The sequence below is a fragment of the Polyodon spathula genome, chromosome 12 (assembly GCF_017654505.1).
Source record: "Polyodon spathula isolate WHYD16114869_AA chromosome 12, ASM1765450v1, whole genome shotgun sequence".
In the NCBI taxonomy this organism is placed as follows: domain Eukaryota; kingdom Metazoa; phylum Chordata; class Actinopteri; order Acipenseriformes; family Polyodontidae; genus Polyodon; species Polyodon spathula.
Window position 1 is genome coordinate 2,990,537 of NC_054545.1, and position 14,829 is coordinate 3,005,365.

At 51.1% G+C, this 14,829-nt stretch overlaps 1 protein-coding gene across 1 annotated transcript in view; it reads right to left on the minus strand.

Moving 5' to 3' along the window:
• The window catches only part of LOC121324298 (MAX gene-associated protein-like), a 29,783-nt gene extending 19,565 nt beyond the window's left edge, over positions 1 to 10,218 (minus strand). Inside the window, exons 1-8 of the mRNA XM_041266008.1 lie at positions 10,114 to 10,218; positions 5,585 to 6,835; positions 2,847 to 3,540; positions 2,451 to 2,538; positions 1,939 to 2,046; positions 1,386 to 1,520; positions 984 to 1,097; positions 175 to 872 (exon numbers count right to left, since the gene is read on the minus strand). Coding sequence (XP_041121942.1) covers positions 175 to 872; positions 984 to 1,097; positions 1,386 to 1,520; positions 1,939 to 2,046; positions 2,451 to 2,538; positions 2,847 to 3,540; positions 5,585 to 6,765 — 3,018 coding nt within the window. The 5' untranslated portion in view covers positions 6,766 to 6,835; positions 10,114 to 10,218. The remainder of the gene's footprint in view (positions 1 to 174; positions 873 to 983; positions 1,098 to 1,385; positions 1,521 to 1,938; positions 2,047 to 2,450; positions 2,539 to 2,846; positions 3,541 to 5,584; positions 6,836 to 10,113) is intronic.
• Positions 10,219 to 14,829: the final 4,611 nt, after the last annotated feature.

Sequence of the window (14,829 nt, forward strand, 5' to 3'; positions counted from 1 at the left end):
ACATTTTCCCTTAACTAGGGCACTGACTCATGGGAAAACTAAAAGGAAAATTTAGCTGAATGTGTTTTATGCAGCTGGTCACTGATGCAGTTTATACATACATTTACACAAATCCAGAATATAAAACAGCTGCACAAAAACGAAAACTGAGAGATGCGTCAGTGCTGGTGTTACCTGTGCGGTGAGCAGGGAGCTCAGAGCCACCTCTGCCCTCTCCTCAGTAATGAAGGTGCGCGGTCTGCCCTCCCACAGCGCCCCGTCCTCCAGGTCCATGAGTTTCAGCATGTTCTTGGACAGGCCCTGCGCACGGCTGTTTGAGGAGCCGGGCCCGCGCCCCAAACCATCCTGCTTCAGCGGCACGCTGTCCGGCAGCGCACCCAGCTGGTAGACCTCACCCAGGGAGGGGGGCAGGGGAGGTGGAGGAGGAGGGGTGATCAGCAGGGAGGAAAGGGGGAGCGGTTTGGACTTGGCTGCAGGCTTGGGTGAGGGCTTGTGCCTGGCGGCAGGGTGAACAGGACGAGGAACGGGGAGCGCTGGTTTGCCGGGCTTGGTTTTGCCGGCTGTGCTGGGGGTCTTGTGTTTTGGGGCCTGTTTGTGTTTCCTGGGGGTGGCGGGGGTGGGTTTGCTGGCTGGGCTGGGGCGGGGTGCTGTGTAGGGGGGAGCCTGCTTCTTCAGCACGCTGTCCAGGGTGCGCACGTAGCTGGTGCTCTTGGTGGGGAGCTGGTAGGCGACAGGTGCGCAGGCTGCGCTGGGGGAGAAGCTGGCGGCTCGCTGGTCGATCAGCTTGCCCTCGGCCTCCAGATACTCGTCCAGCGCGTCGCTGCAGAACGCAGAGCGGTTCTTCAGGGCGCTCTCCGAGGGCACTGCGCCACCTGCAGCGGAGACAGACACAGCTTATTAAAAAAGTAAAACCTGGACTGGATCTCAAACTGCCACGCAGCGGGAGACACTTTCCCTCTACAGTATAACTGTCACTCCCTTACCCTCAGGTTTGGAAGGGGCAGCCTCTGATTTCACACTGAACTTCTCTCTCCAGCCTTTGATTTTGGTGAAGTCGTTCGTTTTCCCAGTTCGGGAAACAAAGGGGACGACCACATCTGGAAACAAACACAAAGGAGATGGATCTGAAATCTCTAGTGCCTGGTACAGAAATAGGGTTTTATTGTTGTCTAGTTAAAACTTGACATCGTTTTCTTCAATTTCTTCTGCACATTTCGGTGCATTGCCTGGTTATTGCCAATCCTGGACTACCATACCTGTTAGCATTAAGCACTCCAGGATTAGTGCTAACAAGGCTATGTGAAACGAGACCCTTTTTTCCCCACTTAGTTCTATATATTTTGTTCAATTCAGTAATGGGGCTGTATCAAGGCTGCATGACTTACCTGGTGAGGTGTTTTGGGAAGCAGACCCCCCCTCTCCTCCAGGGCACGTCACCGGAGGGGGCAGGGGCAGTCTCACCCCCAGGTACTTCAGGTCAATGTCCATCCGGCGGTCAACCGAGTTCAGCTTCATCCCAACTGAAGCAAAGAGAGGCATGTTACTGATGAAATCCACGGGCTGCAGTCCAGCAGCAGAGGTCCAGTGGACCCATGGCTGGGGAGTATTGATTCTCTTTTAATTAAAGAACACCCCTACTCTGGGAAGAAACTCTGGAATCGAAATAGGACTCTGATTACATAGCAGTCTGACCCATTCCAGGTTTTACTACCAGCTTCATTAGCCACAGTGTGTAGGAAACAAGCTCAGGTGTGTCCAATTAAACTTGCTGCAAAACCAGGAATGGAACCGACTGCTGTTTTATTTCCTTCCCTGCTTTAAGATCAATCAGACATGGTAACATTTTATTAAGTGCGTTTGAAAAGGTCGCCTTTAATTCTCTCGTATGTAGCTGGGATTGGCACAGCAGAGGGAGTACTGAAGCCCCCCTCTCCTCACCTTCCTGCAGGACGGGGTGGATCACTTGTCTGTGTCGGAGTCTCCTCAGATCAACCAGCAGCTTCCTCTCCAGCCGGGAGATCTGCTCCGGGACACTCTCAGGAGCCTCTGTCAGGCCAAAAACAAAACACCAAATAAATACAATGCAGAAAAAAAGCAAGCAAGCTGGATTGACGAATGCTGTTTAACTTATTATTCAGCCAGCATCGAGTTTGTTTTTCTTGCATTTTGAAACGCTCTTAAACTTCCTTCAGTGTGTCGCGTGTAAAGAGTGCTTGTGAAATTATTCTTATTATTTGTTTGTTTAGCAGATGTCCAAGGCGACTTGCAGAGACTAGGCTGTGTTAACTACGCATCAGCTCACTTACAACACCCGAAAGACGGAGCACAAGGAGATTAAGTGACTTGCTCAGGGTCACACAGTGAATCAGCGAGTGAGCTGGGATTTGAACCGGGGACCTCCTGGTTACAAGCCCCTTTCTTTAACTACTGGCCCACACAGATCTGCTTACCTTCCGTCTCCGGAGGCCGCGTGGTCTCTGGGGGAGGCTGGGGCTCTCCCCTTTGAGGCTGGTCCCCGAGGTGAAGATCCAGCACATCCTAGGAGTAAAGAGGAGGAGTCAGGAAAAACCATTCCACATTACACTGCCCCATTACACTAGCGCATTACACGAGCCCATTATACTAGCCCATTACACTAGCCCTTTACCAGCCAACTAAAAAACTACTTTTCTGTACAACTCATTTCAATGTTTTCTTTACCTTGATTTTTTTTTCTAAGTGAATATTCTTGTGTCACGTACAGTGTTGCAGTGCCCTCTGACTGAGCTTCTGACTGGTGGAGGAAAGTCCTGAGTTTTCTAATTGCTTATTTAACGATCCATATATATTTAAAACATCGGGCTCACCTTGCGCGCGAAGGAGACGAACAGGACCCCCTCCACATCCTCCAGGTCAGGCTGCATGCTGGTGTCGGCGGGGCCCAGGGCCATGGCAGTCTTGCGAGATGCCTTGCCTGTCTTGCCGAACCGCACCTTGCGCTGGCGCCGCTTCTTCAAGGAGGGCAGGGGGCTTGGCGCCGCCGCTGCCTTGCTGCTCACGGGGAGCCCCGACGGGAGTGCAAACACAGGGGCCGGGTCGGGAGGGGGTCTCGGGGCGATGGGTCTCTGCTTGCTCCGGGCTCTCTGTAGGGAGAGGGACAGCTTGTGTAGCATGTTTTGAGGGGAGGGTCGGTGAAGCCGTCTGGCTGCTGGCTTCGTCTGGGACTCTTTTTCGGGGGAGTCGCTCGGGATGTCTGGAGGGCAGTCACTGCCTGCTGGTAGTGGAGTGTCGTTTTCCTGCAGTGCAGTCTTGTTGCTGCAGGGCTTCAGTTTTAGCAGCTTGGCTTTAGCCACGCCGAGTGGACTGTCCGGGTGTGGTTTGATGGGGTCAGTGTCCTCCTCCTCCTCCTCCTCCTCTTTCACGATGACGCGCCCCACATGCTCTCCCGCAGCATTCAACTCGTCGTCACTGGGAAGCTCTGTCTTCACCACCAGCAGCCCCTCCTCCTCCTTCGGCTGCACAGCGGGGGCCACGCTGGGGGTCGTCTTCCAGTTCAGAGCGCTGCATGGAAAGTAAAACCAATATTAAAGCACAGGCAGAAACAAACCACGGCGAAGAAGTCTGTACATCTAGAAATCGCCCCTTCTGACAAGACACACACACTCAGTTTTTACAAGTATGATCTGTTTTCATAACACTCAACTACTGTCAATAACACGAAAGTCAAATACAGAGATGTCAGCTTTAGCGTTTACATGGTGGTACGTGTACAGTATAAGGTCACTAAAGATTATATATAAGCTACGCATTAATATTACATGTAGCCTAGCACACGCACAAAGAAAATAATAATTCTCAGCATTCTCCAATGGGGGGCTGACAGTGGCTTTCCTGAATGGTTACGTGATTAATCCTGAAGTTTAAACAGCCAGCCACACACTCACACAGCCAGCCAGCCAGCCAGCCACACACTCACACAGCCAGCCAGCCAGCCACACTCACACACCAGCCAGTCACACAGCCAGCCAGCCAGCCAGCCACACACTCACACAGCCAGCCAGCCAGCCAGCCCACACACTCACACAGCCAGCCAGCCAGCCAGCCACACACTCACACACAGCCAGCCAGCCAGCCACACACTCACACAGCCAGCCAGCCAGCCAGCCAGCCAGCCCACACACACACTCAGCCAGCCAGCCAGCCAGCCAGCCACACACTCACACAGCCAGCCAGCCAGCCAGCCACACACTCACACAGCCAGCCAGCCAGCCACGCCACACACTCACACAGCCACACAGCCAGCCAGCCAGCCACACAGCACAGCCAGCCAGCCAGCCACCCACACACACCAGCCAGCCAGCCAGCCAGCCACACCTCCACACTCACAGCCAGCCAGCCAGCCAGCCAGCCACACAGCACAGCCAGGTGCCAGTGCCGGTCGGTGTCGTCGGTCAGCCAGCCACCAGGTCCAGCCGCCACACACTCACACAGCCAGCCAGCCAGCCAGCCACACACTCACACAGCCAGCCAGCCAGCCAGCCACACACCCACACAGCCAGCCAGCCACACACTCACACAGCCAGCCAGCCAGCCAGCCACACACTCACACAGCCAGCCAGCCAGCCAGCCACACACTCACACAGCCAGCCAGCCAGCCAGCCAGCCACACACTCCAGCCAGCCAGCCAGCCAGCCAGCCACACACTCACACAGCCAGCCAGCCACACACTCACACAGCCAGCCAGCCAGCCAGGGTGTGTGAGTGTGTCGGTCAGCCAGCCAGCCAGCCAGCCACACACTCACACAGCCAGCCAGTGCCGGTCGGTGTCCACACAGCCAGCCAGCCACACATGTACACAGCCAGCAGCCAGCCAGCCACCAGCACTCAACACGCCAGGCCAGCCAGCCAGCCACACACCTAGGTCGGTCGGTCTCACGCAGCCAGACAGCCAGCCACACACCTCACACAGCCAGCCAGCCAGCCACACACTCACACACAGCCAGCCAGCCACACTCACACAGCCAGTCGGTCCAGCCGTCCACACACACACTCACACAGCCAGCCAGCCAGCCACACACACACACAGCACAGCCAGCCACACACTCACACAGCCAGCCAGCCACACACTCACACAGCCAGCCAGCCAGCCAGCTCACACTCACACAGCCACAGCCAGCCACACACCTGGGAGCCTCAGCCAGCCAGCCACACACTCACACAGCCAGCCAGCCACACACTCACACAGCCAGCCAGCCCACCACACACAGCCAGCCAGCCAGCCAGCCAGCCACACACCCACACAGCCAGCCAGCCAGCCCAGCCACACACTCACAGCCAGCCAGCCAGCCAGCACACAGCCAGCCCCCACACACACTCACACGCCAGCCGCCAGCCAGCCACACACTCACACAGCCAGCCAGCTCACACGCCCAGCCACAGCCACACACACACAGCCAGCCACCAGCCAGCCAGCCAGCCCACACACACACACAGCCAGCCACACACCCACCCAGCCACCACACCCTCCACAGCCAGCCAGCCATCACACAAGCCAGACGTGGCGACACACTCACTCACACAGCCAGCCAGCACCAGCCACACACACACAGCCAGGATAACAGCGGCAGAAGCAGCCATGCTGAGTTTGGCCGGGGTGATCTGTCTGTGCAGGATGTTGATATCGAAGCCCTCGTTGCTGAAGAGCTCCTGGTCCATCACCTCGTCGAAGGACTCTGCGTGGCCAAACAGAGCCTTGAGGGAGGTCTGCACGGGCTTCCCTCCCGCCCTGCCCTCTCCTCCCAGAGACAGAGGCTTGGAGTCCAACCCTTCCACCTTGGCCCTGGCGGGCCGGTAGCACTGGCCATCCTCGCGGAAGCCCTTGGCGAAGGGGTTGTAGTCGATCTTTAGCTGGGTGATGCGCAGGTTCTGGTAGGCGGTGACAGCGAAGAACTCGTTCTGTGTGAAGGAGAAGGTCATGACCTCGGGCCCGTTGAGCTGGATCACCTCGGTGGCCTTGTCGGCGGGCACCACGTGCAGCCGTGGCAGGTAGCGGTGCATGGAATGCAGGATCACGTGGCCCTCCTGGTCCAGCGTGTTGTTGGTCAGCTTCAGCTTGTAGAAGGAGACCGGCTGCTGCATCCAGTAATGGCCGGAGGAAGGGGACTCGGGGTGGATGAACACCCTGCCCAGCACGTGGGGCTCCGCCTTGCCGTTCGCCTCCCAGTGGCGCCCGTTCCACTTGTAGCGGCTGCTGTCCACGGGCGTGATGTCCATGACCAGGATGTAGCGCAGGAAGGGCTCCAGCCCGGAGAGGCGGAAGCGGCAGTAAGGGAACATGCGGCGGCCCTGCTTGGTGAGGATCATCTCCGTGTGGCAGCGGTAGAACTCGTTCCACATGTTGTTGTTGTCCAGGGTCACCCGCACCCCGCTCTTGTGGACGCACTCGGCCGGCAGGTTCCCCTCCGAGCTCTTGGGCTTGATGGGGGTGACGGGGGCTGGGGGTGCCTTGAGAGGCTTGAGGACAGGGAGGGGCTTGGGCGCAGGTGCTGGAGCGATCGCGGGGGCGGGGGCGATGGCGATGAGGGATGGGGGGAGCTTGGGGACGGCCGCAGCGGCAGCCGCGCTGAGGTCCTGGTTGGACACCAGGATGCCCTGCTGTTCTTTGTTCTTGTCTCCGGGCTGCCCAGGCTTCAGGATGACGAAGAAGGCGGGCGGGGCGGCCGGGGAAGGGGTCGCTGGGGTGCCCCCGTCCTGCCGGAGGACCACCATGGGGGACTTGCTATCCATGATGAGGTCACAGCGCCGGGACGGGCTGCTTGCCGGCTCTCAGGGCCCTCCTTCTCAAGCTGTCAGCATGCTGGGGGAGGGGGGAACACAGGAGACTGTCGTTAGGTAAGGGAGGATGGAGGGGACAACAAAAATAAACGCAGCTCTGGCTCACAAGACGAATACGCATTAAACCATTCAAATAAATATATACAAACTTAAGCAGTTTTATTTTTCTGTGATAGTTGGGATTTTACTTCAGTGCAAAGCTGCGTTCAGTGCGTGGGGATCTTTATCATTTCACCTAGACCAAAATATCCACATTAAATTATATTCATATATATATATATATATATATATATATATATATATATATATATATATATATATATATATATATCTTAATTAAAAAAACACAACACCGTGCAAGTTGTAATGTCTGTGCAACACATCTGAAAACGAATTTAAAAGAGAAACAGAAACACGCGCTTCTGTTTGGTCGGTGATTGCATCCATCCGGTTTCTCTAACAGACTTCCTGCAACTTACTCATCTCGCTCGCCGCTCGTCTGCGCAGGCTTGCTCCGCGGCGCGTTTTTTTTTTGTTTTAAATCTTAAGGTGTTATCACCCGGTGCATGAAAAACAAGCTAAAACAATGCGCACGGTCCACGAGAAGACTCTGCGGCGGCGCTGGGGATTCATTCAAATCCCGTGGAGAGGAAACGAGCAGTAATGTCCATTCGTTATGCGCTGACCACTGTACATGACACCCCCGCGCTCGCAGAGCCCCTGTGAATGCGCTTTCCTTACCCACGCGAGACCCGAACAATCTATCCACGGCTCCATCGATCGACCCTGCTGCCGTGCTGCCACACCAACTGTGCCGCCCAAATAAGCGAGCTTTTGCGCCGCAATTAACATGTTATACAGGTGCATGGTATACGCAACGTGCCCACACTGCTACCGCCCTGCTGTAGAAAAAACTAAGCTGAGCGACACCGGGCTACTTTATAGTCTGTGCTACAACTAAGCGCGCTGCTGCTAACTCCCCGGGGCATTTCCTTAGACACCTAAACAATAAACAGCGGCAGAGCATTTAAATACCGTGGTGTGCAAATACAAACCGAAACACAAGCTGATTTCCGTTTCACACACGTGCCCTGCAGATAGATGCAGGTAGAATCAATGCATCAAAACAAGAGCGATGCGGCCAGCAAGATAGCTTTTTCATATTTTTTTTTACAGGTTAAAAAAAAACAACAATATTTAAGACAGAACGATATCGTTTAGCACAAATCTGCTCTGAACGCCTATTTGATTAAAGGGAAAGTGTGTTATTTTCTTTTAAAATAATATATGGAAGTGAATAGGATTTAGCAGACTTCAGTCTGGACATGCTTTCTGAAACTATAGTTGCATTCTGAACGAAAGTCACCCAGTGAAACGCCAGTAACAGTCCTTCTGCAGTTAGCTCTGAATGCAGTGCATTCTCCACCTCCGCCTACTGAGACACAGGCGTTCTGTTTTACTTGTTTCGTTTGACAGACTTCATTTCTCTTTTTGCTTTCCAGGGATTCGTTTTTAAATGTGCTTTTCTTTAGAAAACGTGCAACTTCGCTTTTACACCGTTCACAGCTCCAAAATACAGCCGGCACGACCTCAACCCGCCTTCGAAACACGAACCCGCTCAAGTTCAAACACCACGAAACATCACTTGCAAACTGCCAATGCTTCCACTTAATTGTAAGTTTATACAAACACCCAGGCACACACAAGGAAACACCAAACTAGTAACTTCACATAGACAGCTTTGGGTAAAGATGAAATCTGACAAAGAAACACACACAGTTCAGGTAATAACATATTTAGCTTATATAATAATATTTTTTCGTACAAATGTAACAAAATAAATTTGCAGGCCCCCAGTTCCCAGTAACGCCCTGTCTCCTCATGTTGATAATTACAAGACACATTCAGGTCTGAGTCAGAAAAGAAACACGACCAATATTGATAAGTGCTGCTGTTCTAAACGAAACGAGAGAAACTTCCAGCTGCCCGCCTGCTCCATAAATACACCCCCACAAACTCACAGACCTGGGCAAAGACCGACACACAGACAACACAACTCGCTGAGCTTTGACAGCAAAAGGGAACACTTCGCAGCAAGAAACACGTTACAGTGCTTTTGGGGGAAAAAGTTTTCATTCCTAATGAATATTACTATGCATAATCTATGAATCTAAACCCACCGCGAACACACTGCGCTCAGGCTGCAGTCGGGTCCTGTAAAGCCGGGGCAAACTGAACTGAAGTCTGCAACCTCCTTGTTCGCAGTAGCGCACCCTCAATAGAGCACACTCAACACCTTCCATTTTAAAACAAACAAGAGAACCCAAACCCTGACCCACCACAGCGAGCAGGGATCCTCAAACACGGGGCGCTACATGTCTTTAATGATCTGTTTTAAATGCGTTCATTTGTTTGAACGTTTCTGTAAATATACGGATTCTTGTACAGTTAAATACAGATGTGGTTTTAGGACTGTAACAGATTTGCAGTATACAGTTGAACAGTATATTTGAAAATACGACCCTGTCAAACGTTCAGAGTTTGGCTCTACTTCAGAAACCCCTCTCTCCAGTCCAGACTCAAGAATCACGAAACATCCGGGTGCAGGGCAATGCTCTGTTTTGCACTACATAGTCTGTCTGCCCGAAGCGTTGGTATTTTCCGGGTGCACGGTAAACAACTCTGCTTCGGCGTTTTAATCGATTGAGATACATCAAATGGGCAGCAACCAGCACCGGATCGTCTAGTTTTTCATTTTTAATCCATCTATATAATGCCATTCAATTTTCTAATTATTTTGCAACCAATGGATACTCTCCCTTCGTTTCCTCCCGCAGCTATGGTTAATAAACACCGTAGATGCAGTCAATGGACCTGTTTTTGAAACGTCTGAGCAGTGCAACACGGCTGCGGTGCACCGGTATTGGGTCGATAAGAGTTCAATGTCTTGCTGCAATTTCACACCTTTTACAAAGTGATATAAAACAGGGCCTCCCGGCTTCAGCAAAGCGTGTTTTTTGTTTGGTGCTAAATATCTCGCACTGGCTCCTCCCCTTTGCAACACAAATCCCGAAACCGCTCTTAACCGTGGAAGCACCGCGCGCGCGAGGGCCATCTCCACCCAGCCCGCGCTCGTGCCGGCCCCCGCGCCGCTCCCCGCCACGGCGCGTGATTCCTCTTGAAATGCACCGTGCTGGAGCGCGAGAACCAACCACCTTTTTTGCGCCCAGCGCGGCGTGACTGCAACCGCGCAGAGTTTCACACTTGCACCAATGCAAACCAGACCTGCCCTGGTCTTACCTTTGGCAATTCAGTCTGAAATAACGTCACCGCACAGCGTCGTTTGGTTTGCTTGTTGTGTCTTGGTTGCCCTTTCGTTTTTATTTCGCCTTTCAAAAAAAAAAAAAAAAAAAAAAAAAAAAAAACCCATCAACACCGTGTGTCTCACCCAGCTTGAGAAAACATGCGTGCGCAACACCCCTGACGTCACCACCGCACGCGCAGGACGGCGCAGATCACTTGTTCTGCGCATACGCGGTGACGGCCTGGGAGGGGCGCGCCACTCCGAAGCGTGAGAGAGGTCACGTGGCGCGAGGCTGTGCCAGCCAGCGAGAAGCAGCCGGTCTTGCTGAGAGGGGCTGGTTTTTAATCCCCTCAAAATGCAAGCTTAGGTGTGCTGGCACCGTAAAGGCAGCGAAGCACCACTGTCGGCCTGCCTTGCAACAGGACAGCCGTGCATGTGCTCACAGTGACTCGGCCGCTGCAGTTCAAGTGTGTGTGTGTGTGTGTGTGTGTGTGTGTGTGTAACAACTGAAAAAGGTTTTCACGTGGTCGCCTCAGTGTGAACCAGCACAGACGCCACTGGGTGCGCGAGAGCGAAAGCTGGCAGCGTGTTGCTGAAAAAAATCCAACCCAAAGTAACAATACAAAACAGGATGCACCAGAATAAACAATAACGCGTGTAACCGCACCATGTAGAGCACGCCAGGGTGACCGGCTTGCAGCACGCCGCCTCGGGCTTCCAGTTCCTCAAGAGAAAAGAAAGCGCGCCCTTCCCTGTGTGCAGACAGAAACTACTGATCTGTGACAGGCTCGACTCCCTCTGCCGCCGCTCCGACTGACGAGCGCTGGACACACACTGGCATTGGGCAGCCACCTCCAGACCAGCACACACACGCTCCTTATATTTTCAACAACGTAAATATTTCAACATAACCATTTTGTACTGCAACTAATGCGTATGTTCTACCCCTTTGCCCGCAGAGTAACGCTAGCATTGCAATACACCGCGATGGGAATACGATGTATGCATTTATTGTGCGCTAAAGTTACAATTGAACAGCAACACTCTGCAATGACCAGTACAAACGTGTTTTCAGCGGGAATAATTGCATTGCCATGAATTTTAAAATGTCTCAAATCAAACGGTGCTAATCCCAGTTCACAGAACAAACCCGTGTGCAGATTCTGCACTGCGTTTCGTTTTGTACAGTTTAAATTGAAAAGAGTTATTATTTTAAAACTCTGCACCATTCAATTCCTTCTCTTCATGCTTGTTAACCCTAGTACTGCACTTGAGCAAACTGGTATAGAGAACTGATAATGCCCATTTATACTTAGATTTGTGTTCCAATAATAAACTCCCTGAGGTCTAGATGTAGGTTACTGTATGCCTTGCACAAGTGCTTGTTGCTTTGAGAGGTGAGGAGACACAAACATATTTCCCTGGTAACACTAAGTAAATAAACAAAAACACCAAAAATATACAAATATGCGCGCACACACGCAGCAGCCTCAGACTGGACCTCTTTATAAGCACTGCTGTAGATGCTGTGCATGGCGCTTGTTTTTCTAGTATACTAGTGGAGCTCCTTCAATGCACTGCAGTCATTACCTGCACTAGGTCTGCACGTGAGGCCGCTGCTTTGCTTTGAAAATCGCTGCCTTGATGTTTCAGCACACCCCTTACAAACTGAAGGTTATAAAAACACAGTCCGGGGATGGAAACATGACTCCTATTGCAGAGCTGTTTCACCCTCTCCAGGTTTTACTACGAGCTTGATCACCCACAGTGTAGAGGGAACAAGCTCTGGTGTGTCTAGTTAAACTCGTAGTAAAACCAGGAATGGCTCAAACCGCAATGCAAGGGGAGTCTTATTTCCGTGCCCTCACTCTCTCAGCTCACTGTATTACGGGCCACTTTGAACCGACTCTCAGCCTGTAGCTTTCCCAGAAAGCAAACAGACGCAAATCCACAGTCTGGTCATAAGCCAATAAGCAAAACCATGCAGTCTCACCAGGGCCTAGATTCTATAGGACCTGCAGATATTTGTGGTTAAGAATGAATGTGCAGATGAGATTGATCAGAATTCGATGACGCGTATATGACAACGCGCATCCAAGCAGACTGGCAGGAGCAGGGCTCTTATGAAGTGATGTCACAGTGTGATGGTTCACTTCTTGTTAAAACAAGATCATGCATTCTCATGAAATTCTGGCATTCGGTTCCCAGCATCTACTGTCCGTTTCCCCAACCAATCAAGAGCCAGAAATCACGACCAAGTTCGTCGCTGTGATCTCGATTCTAATCCACTCAAGACTGCGTGCCAATGACAGCGCACGGTAAACTCCATCCCAATACTGGATAACCAGGTCTGTAGATGCATCTAAAAACCCAGGTGTGACCTACCTGCCTGACTGCTGTGCACCCTGTGTGTAACAATTCACAGCAAGAACACACTTGAATAAAATCCAGTTACTGTTTTATGCTTTATACCGTATTTGCCTTGGCTCTTTTTTTTAAGGGATGGAAGCGTGACTCCCATTGCATAGCGGTTTGATCCAATCCTGGTTTTACTAGGAGTTTAATAATAAGAGCATGTCACAGATACACCGTGTCTAATCAAGCTCATAGTAAAACCTGGAAGGGGTGCCACTGCTCTGCAATGGGAGTCTCATTTCCATTCCTGCATGGATAACAATAATCTCCTGTACAGGTACTTAAATACTGTAAGAGCGCAAACACACAGTGAATATATATATACATTCTTTAAGGAAATTAAAAGTGCCACTCCAGTGTTTGGTCCAATAACACACACACCTAGCTATAATCAGGCGCATGTTCTGACAGATCGGGTTTCTATGGGGTCTCCTGGAGAGATCATACTGAATTGAAGAGAATCGTGCTGCTTTCTGCTTGTTTACTCAGTGCGAGTAAAGCTCAGCCGCTCCCGGTTTTGTTACAGGCACGCTCGCCGACACATTTCCAAGGGGAAACTCGGAGTCCCATTGGCTGTTGCGTGGTCACGTGAACCTCTATTTGTAGTCAGGGTGAGGCTGTAAAAAAATGGTCCGCGACTCAGAGAAGAGATGAACTCGGGAAAGTGCGAGACAAAGTATCCAGCGGAAACACTAAGAGACGGTGACTTTGGTGACGATGCTCTCGGGCTTTTTTACATTATCAGAGAACCGCCAAGTCCAGGCTTCTTAACACCAGCGACAGCTCTGGGTTATGAAACAGCAGGCTGAGACATACACGAGACTGCGAGAAATGCATCATTCGTGATGGAGGGACACTGCACAAAACCACCGGGACGAGGCGTGTAAAGATATATACCGATTGCGGTCTACACACGCTCTGCTAAAAGACGGTTGGCTGTACAGCCACACACAGTTCATAACTGAGTCAATATTGACTCACATTAGTGCTTCTGATAATATATAGATCATGGGGGGGGGGGGGGGGGGGGGGGGTCACGTGTTTGCCAGCACAGCGCAGCAGGCACGGTAGTGTGAACTGCATTGCGTGAGACTCATTAAATACACAACTAGAAATAATATAGTGGGGGCAACAATCATAGCTTGGGGGGGTTGTTGAACGCACAATGGTAAAACCAAATGCACTGCCATTTTTTTTGTGTTTATTTCTTACAATTGTTTTGTGTGACGCTTTTAAACAGCCCATAGCGCTGGCTGGCTCTGTGTATGTCGTCAGGTGACCTTACCGACAACCCCCCCACCCCCTCACCCCCTCCAAAACTCAACAAACGTGTTTTTAAGTTAATCAATAACTGAAGTCCACAGCAAATGCTGTCACATCTACAAAAAAAAAAACAATGGCTGTAGTCGAAGATTATAGAGGAATAAATGCGTGTTTACCTCGTGAAACAAGTTGGGGAAACGATGCGATCTCTTAATCCAAATCCCTCTGAAGACTAAGCACGGGTGTGAGATCCTCGAAGGGAGTAAATACTGCGACACTGCGCATGCGCCTCGTGTGAGCGCTTGTGCTAGTGGGGGCGTGTGTGTGTGAGTGAGTGAGTGAGTGAGTGAGTGTGAGTGTGAGTGTGAGTGTGGAGAGGTCTTGCTTGGGCGAAGTGTACGTTCCAGACACAGAAACACATTTTCACTTGACTTGCACTTCAACCACAGTGCGGTTTAACTCGGAGTTCTGCGCCTGCTCGCACATCAAAGTCGATCTCTATGAAGTCATTTTTTTACATTTTCACCCCACCTTACTGCCCCTCTCACGTGATGAACAGTGACGCTGGTTAACATGGAAGGTTCACGAAGGCAGAACAAAACTGCCTCACGAGAAATGAAAAGTAGAAACTTTTAAACATTCGCAGATTCATTCACAAGGGTAGCAGGGAATCGATAGACTTATTTTTGTATGCGTCCCACTTCACTTCAGACCAGCAGTTTTGAGGAATCTTTGAGAAAGGAAATGCATGTAAAAGAATAGGCAGTGAGTTTGGAAAACATGATCCGAGCTGAATCAATATTAGACATGCAGTTTTCACATTAATAATAATAATAATAATAATAATAATAATAATAAACCTTCAACTACATTATGTATTCCATTATCCCGTATTATTTATTGGCTCATATTTAATAAATCAACTAAACAATATATTTGATCCTCTATATACATATTACAATATGATAATTTGCTTATTTCGCTCCATGGGTTGGAATGGCTTACAGTAAATGTAACTTGCAGCCCCAAATCAC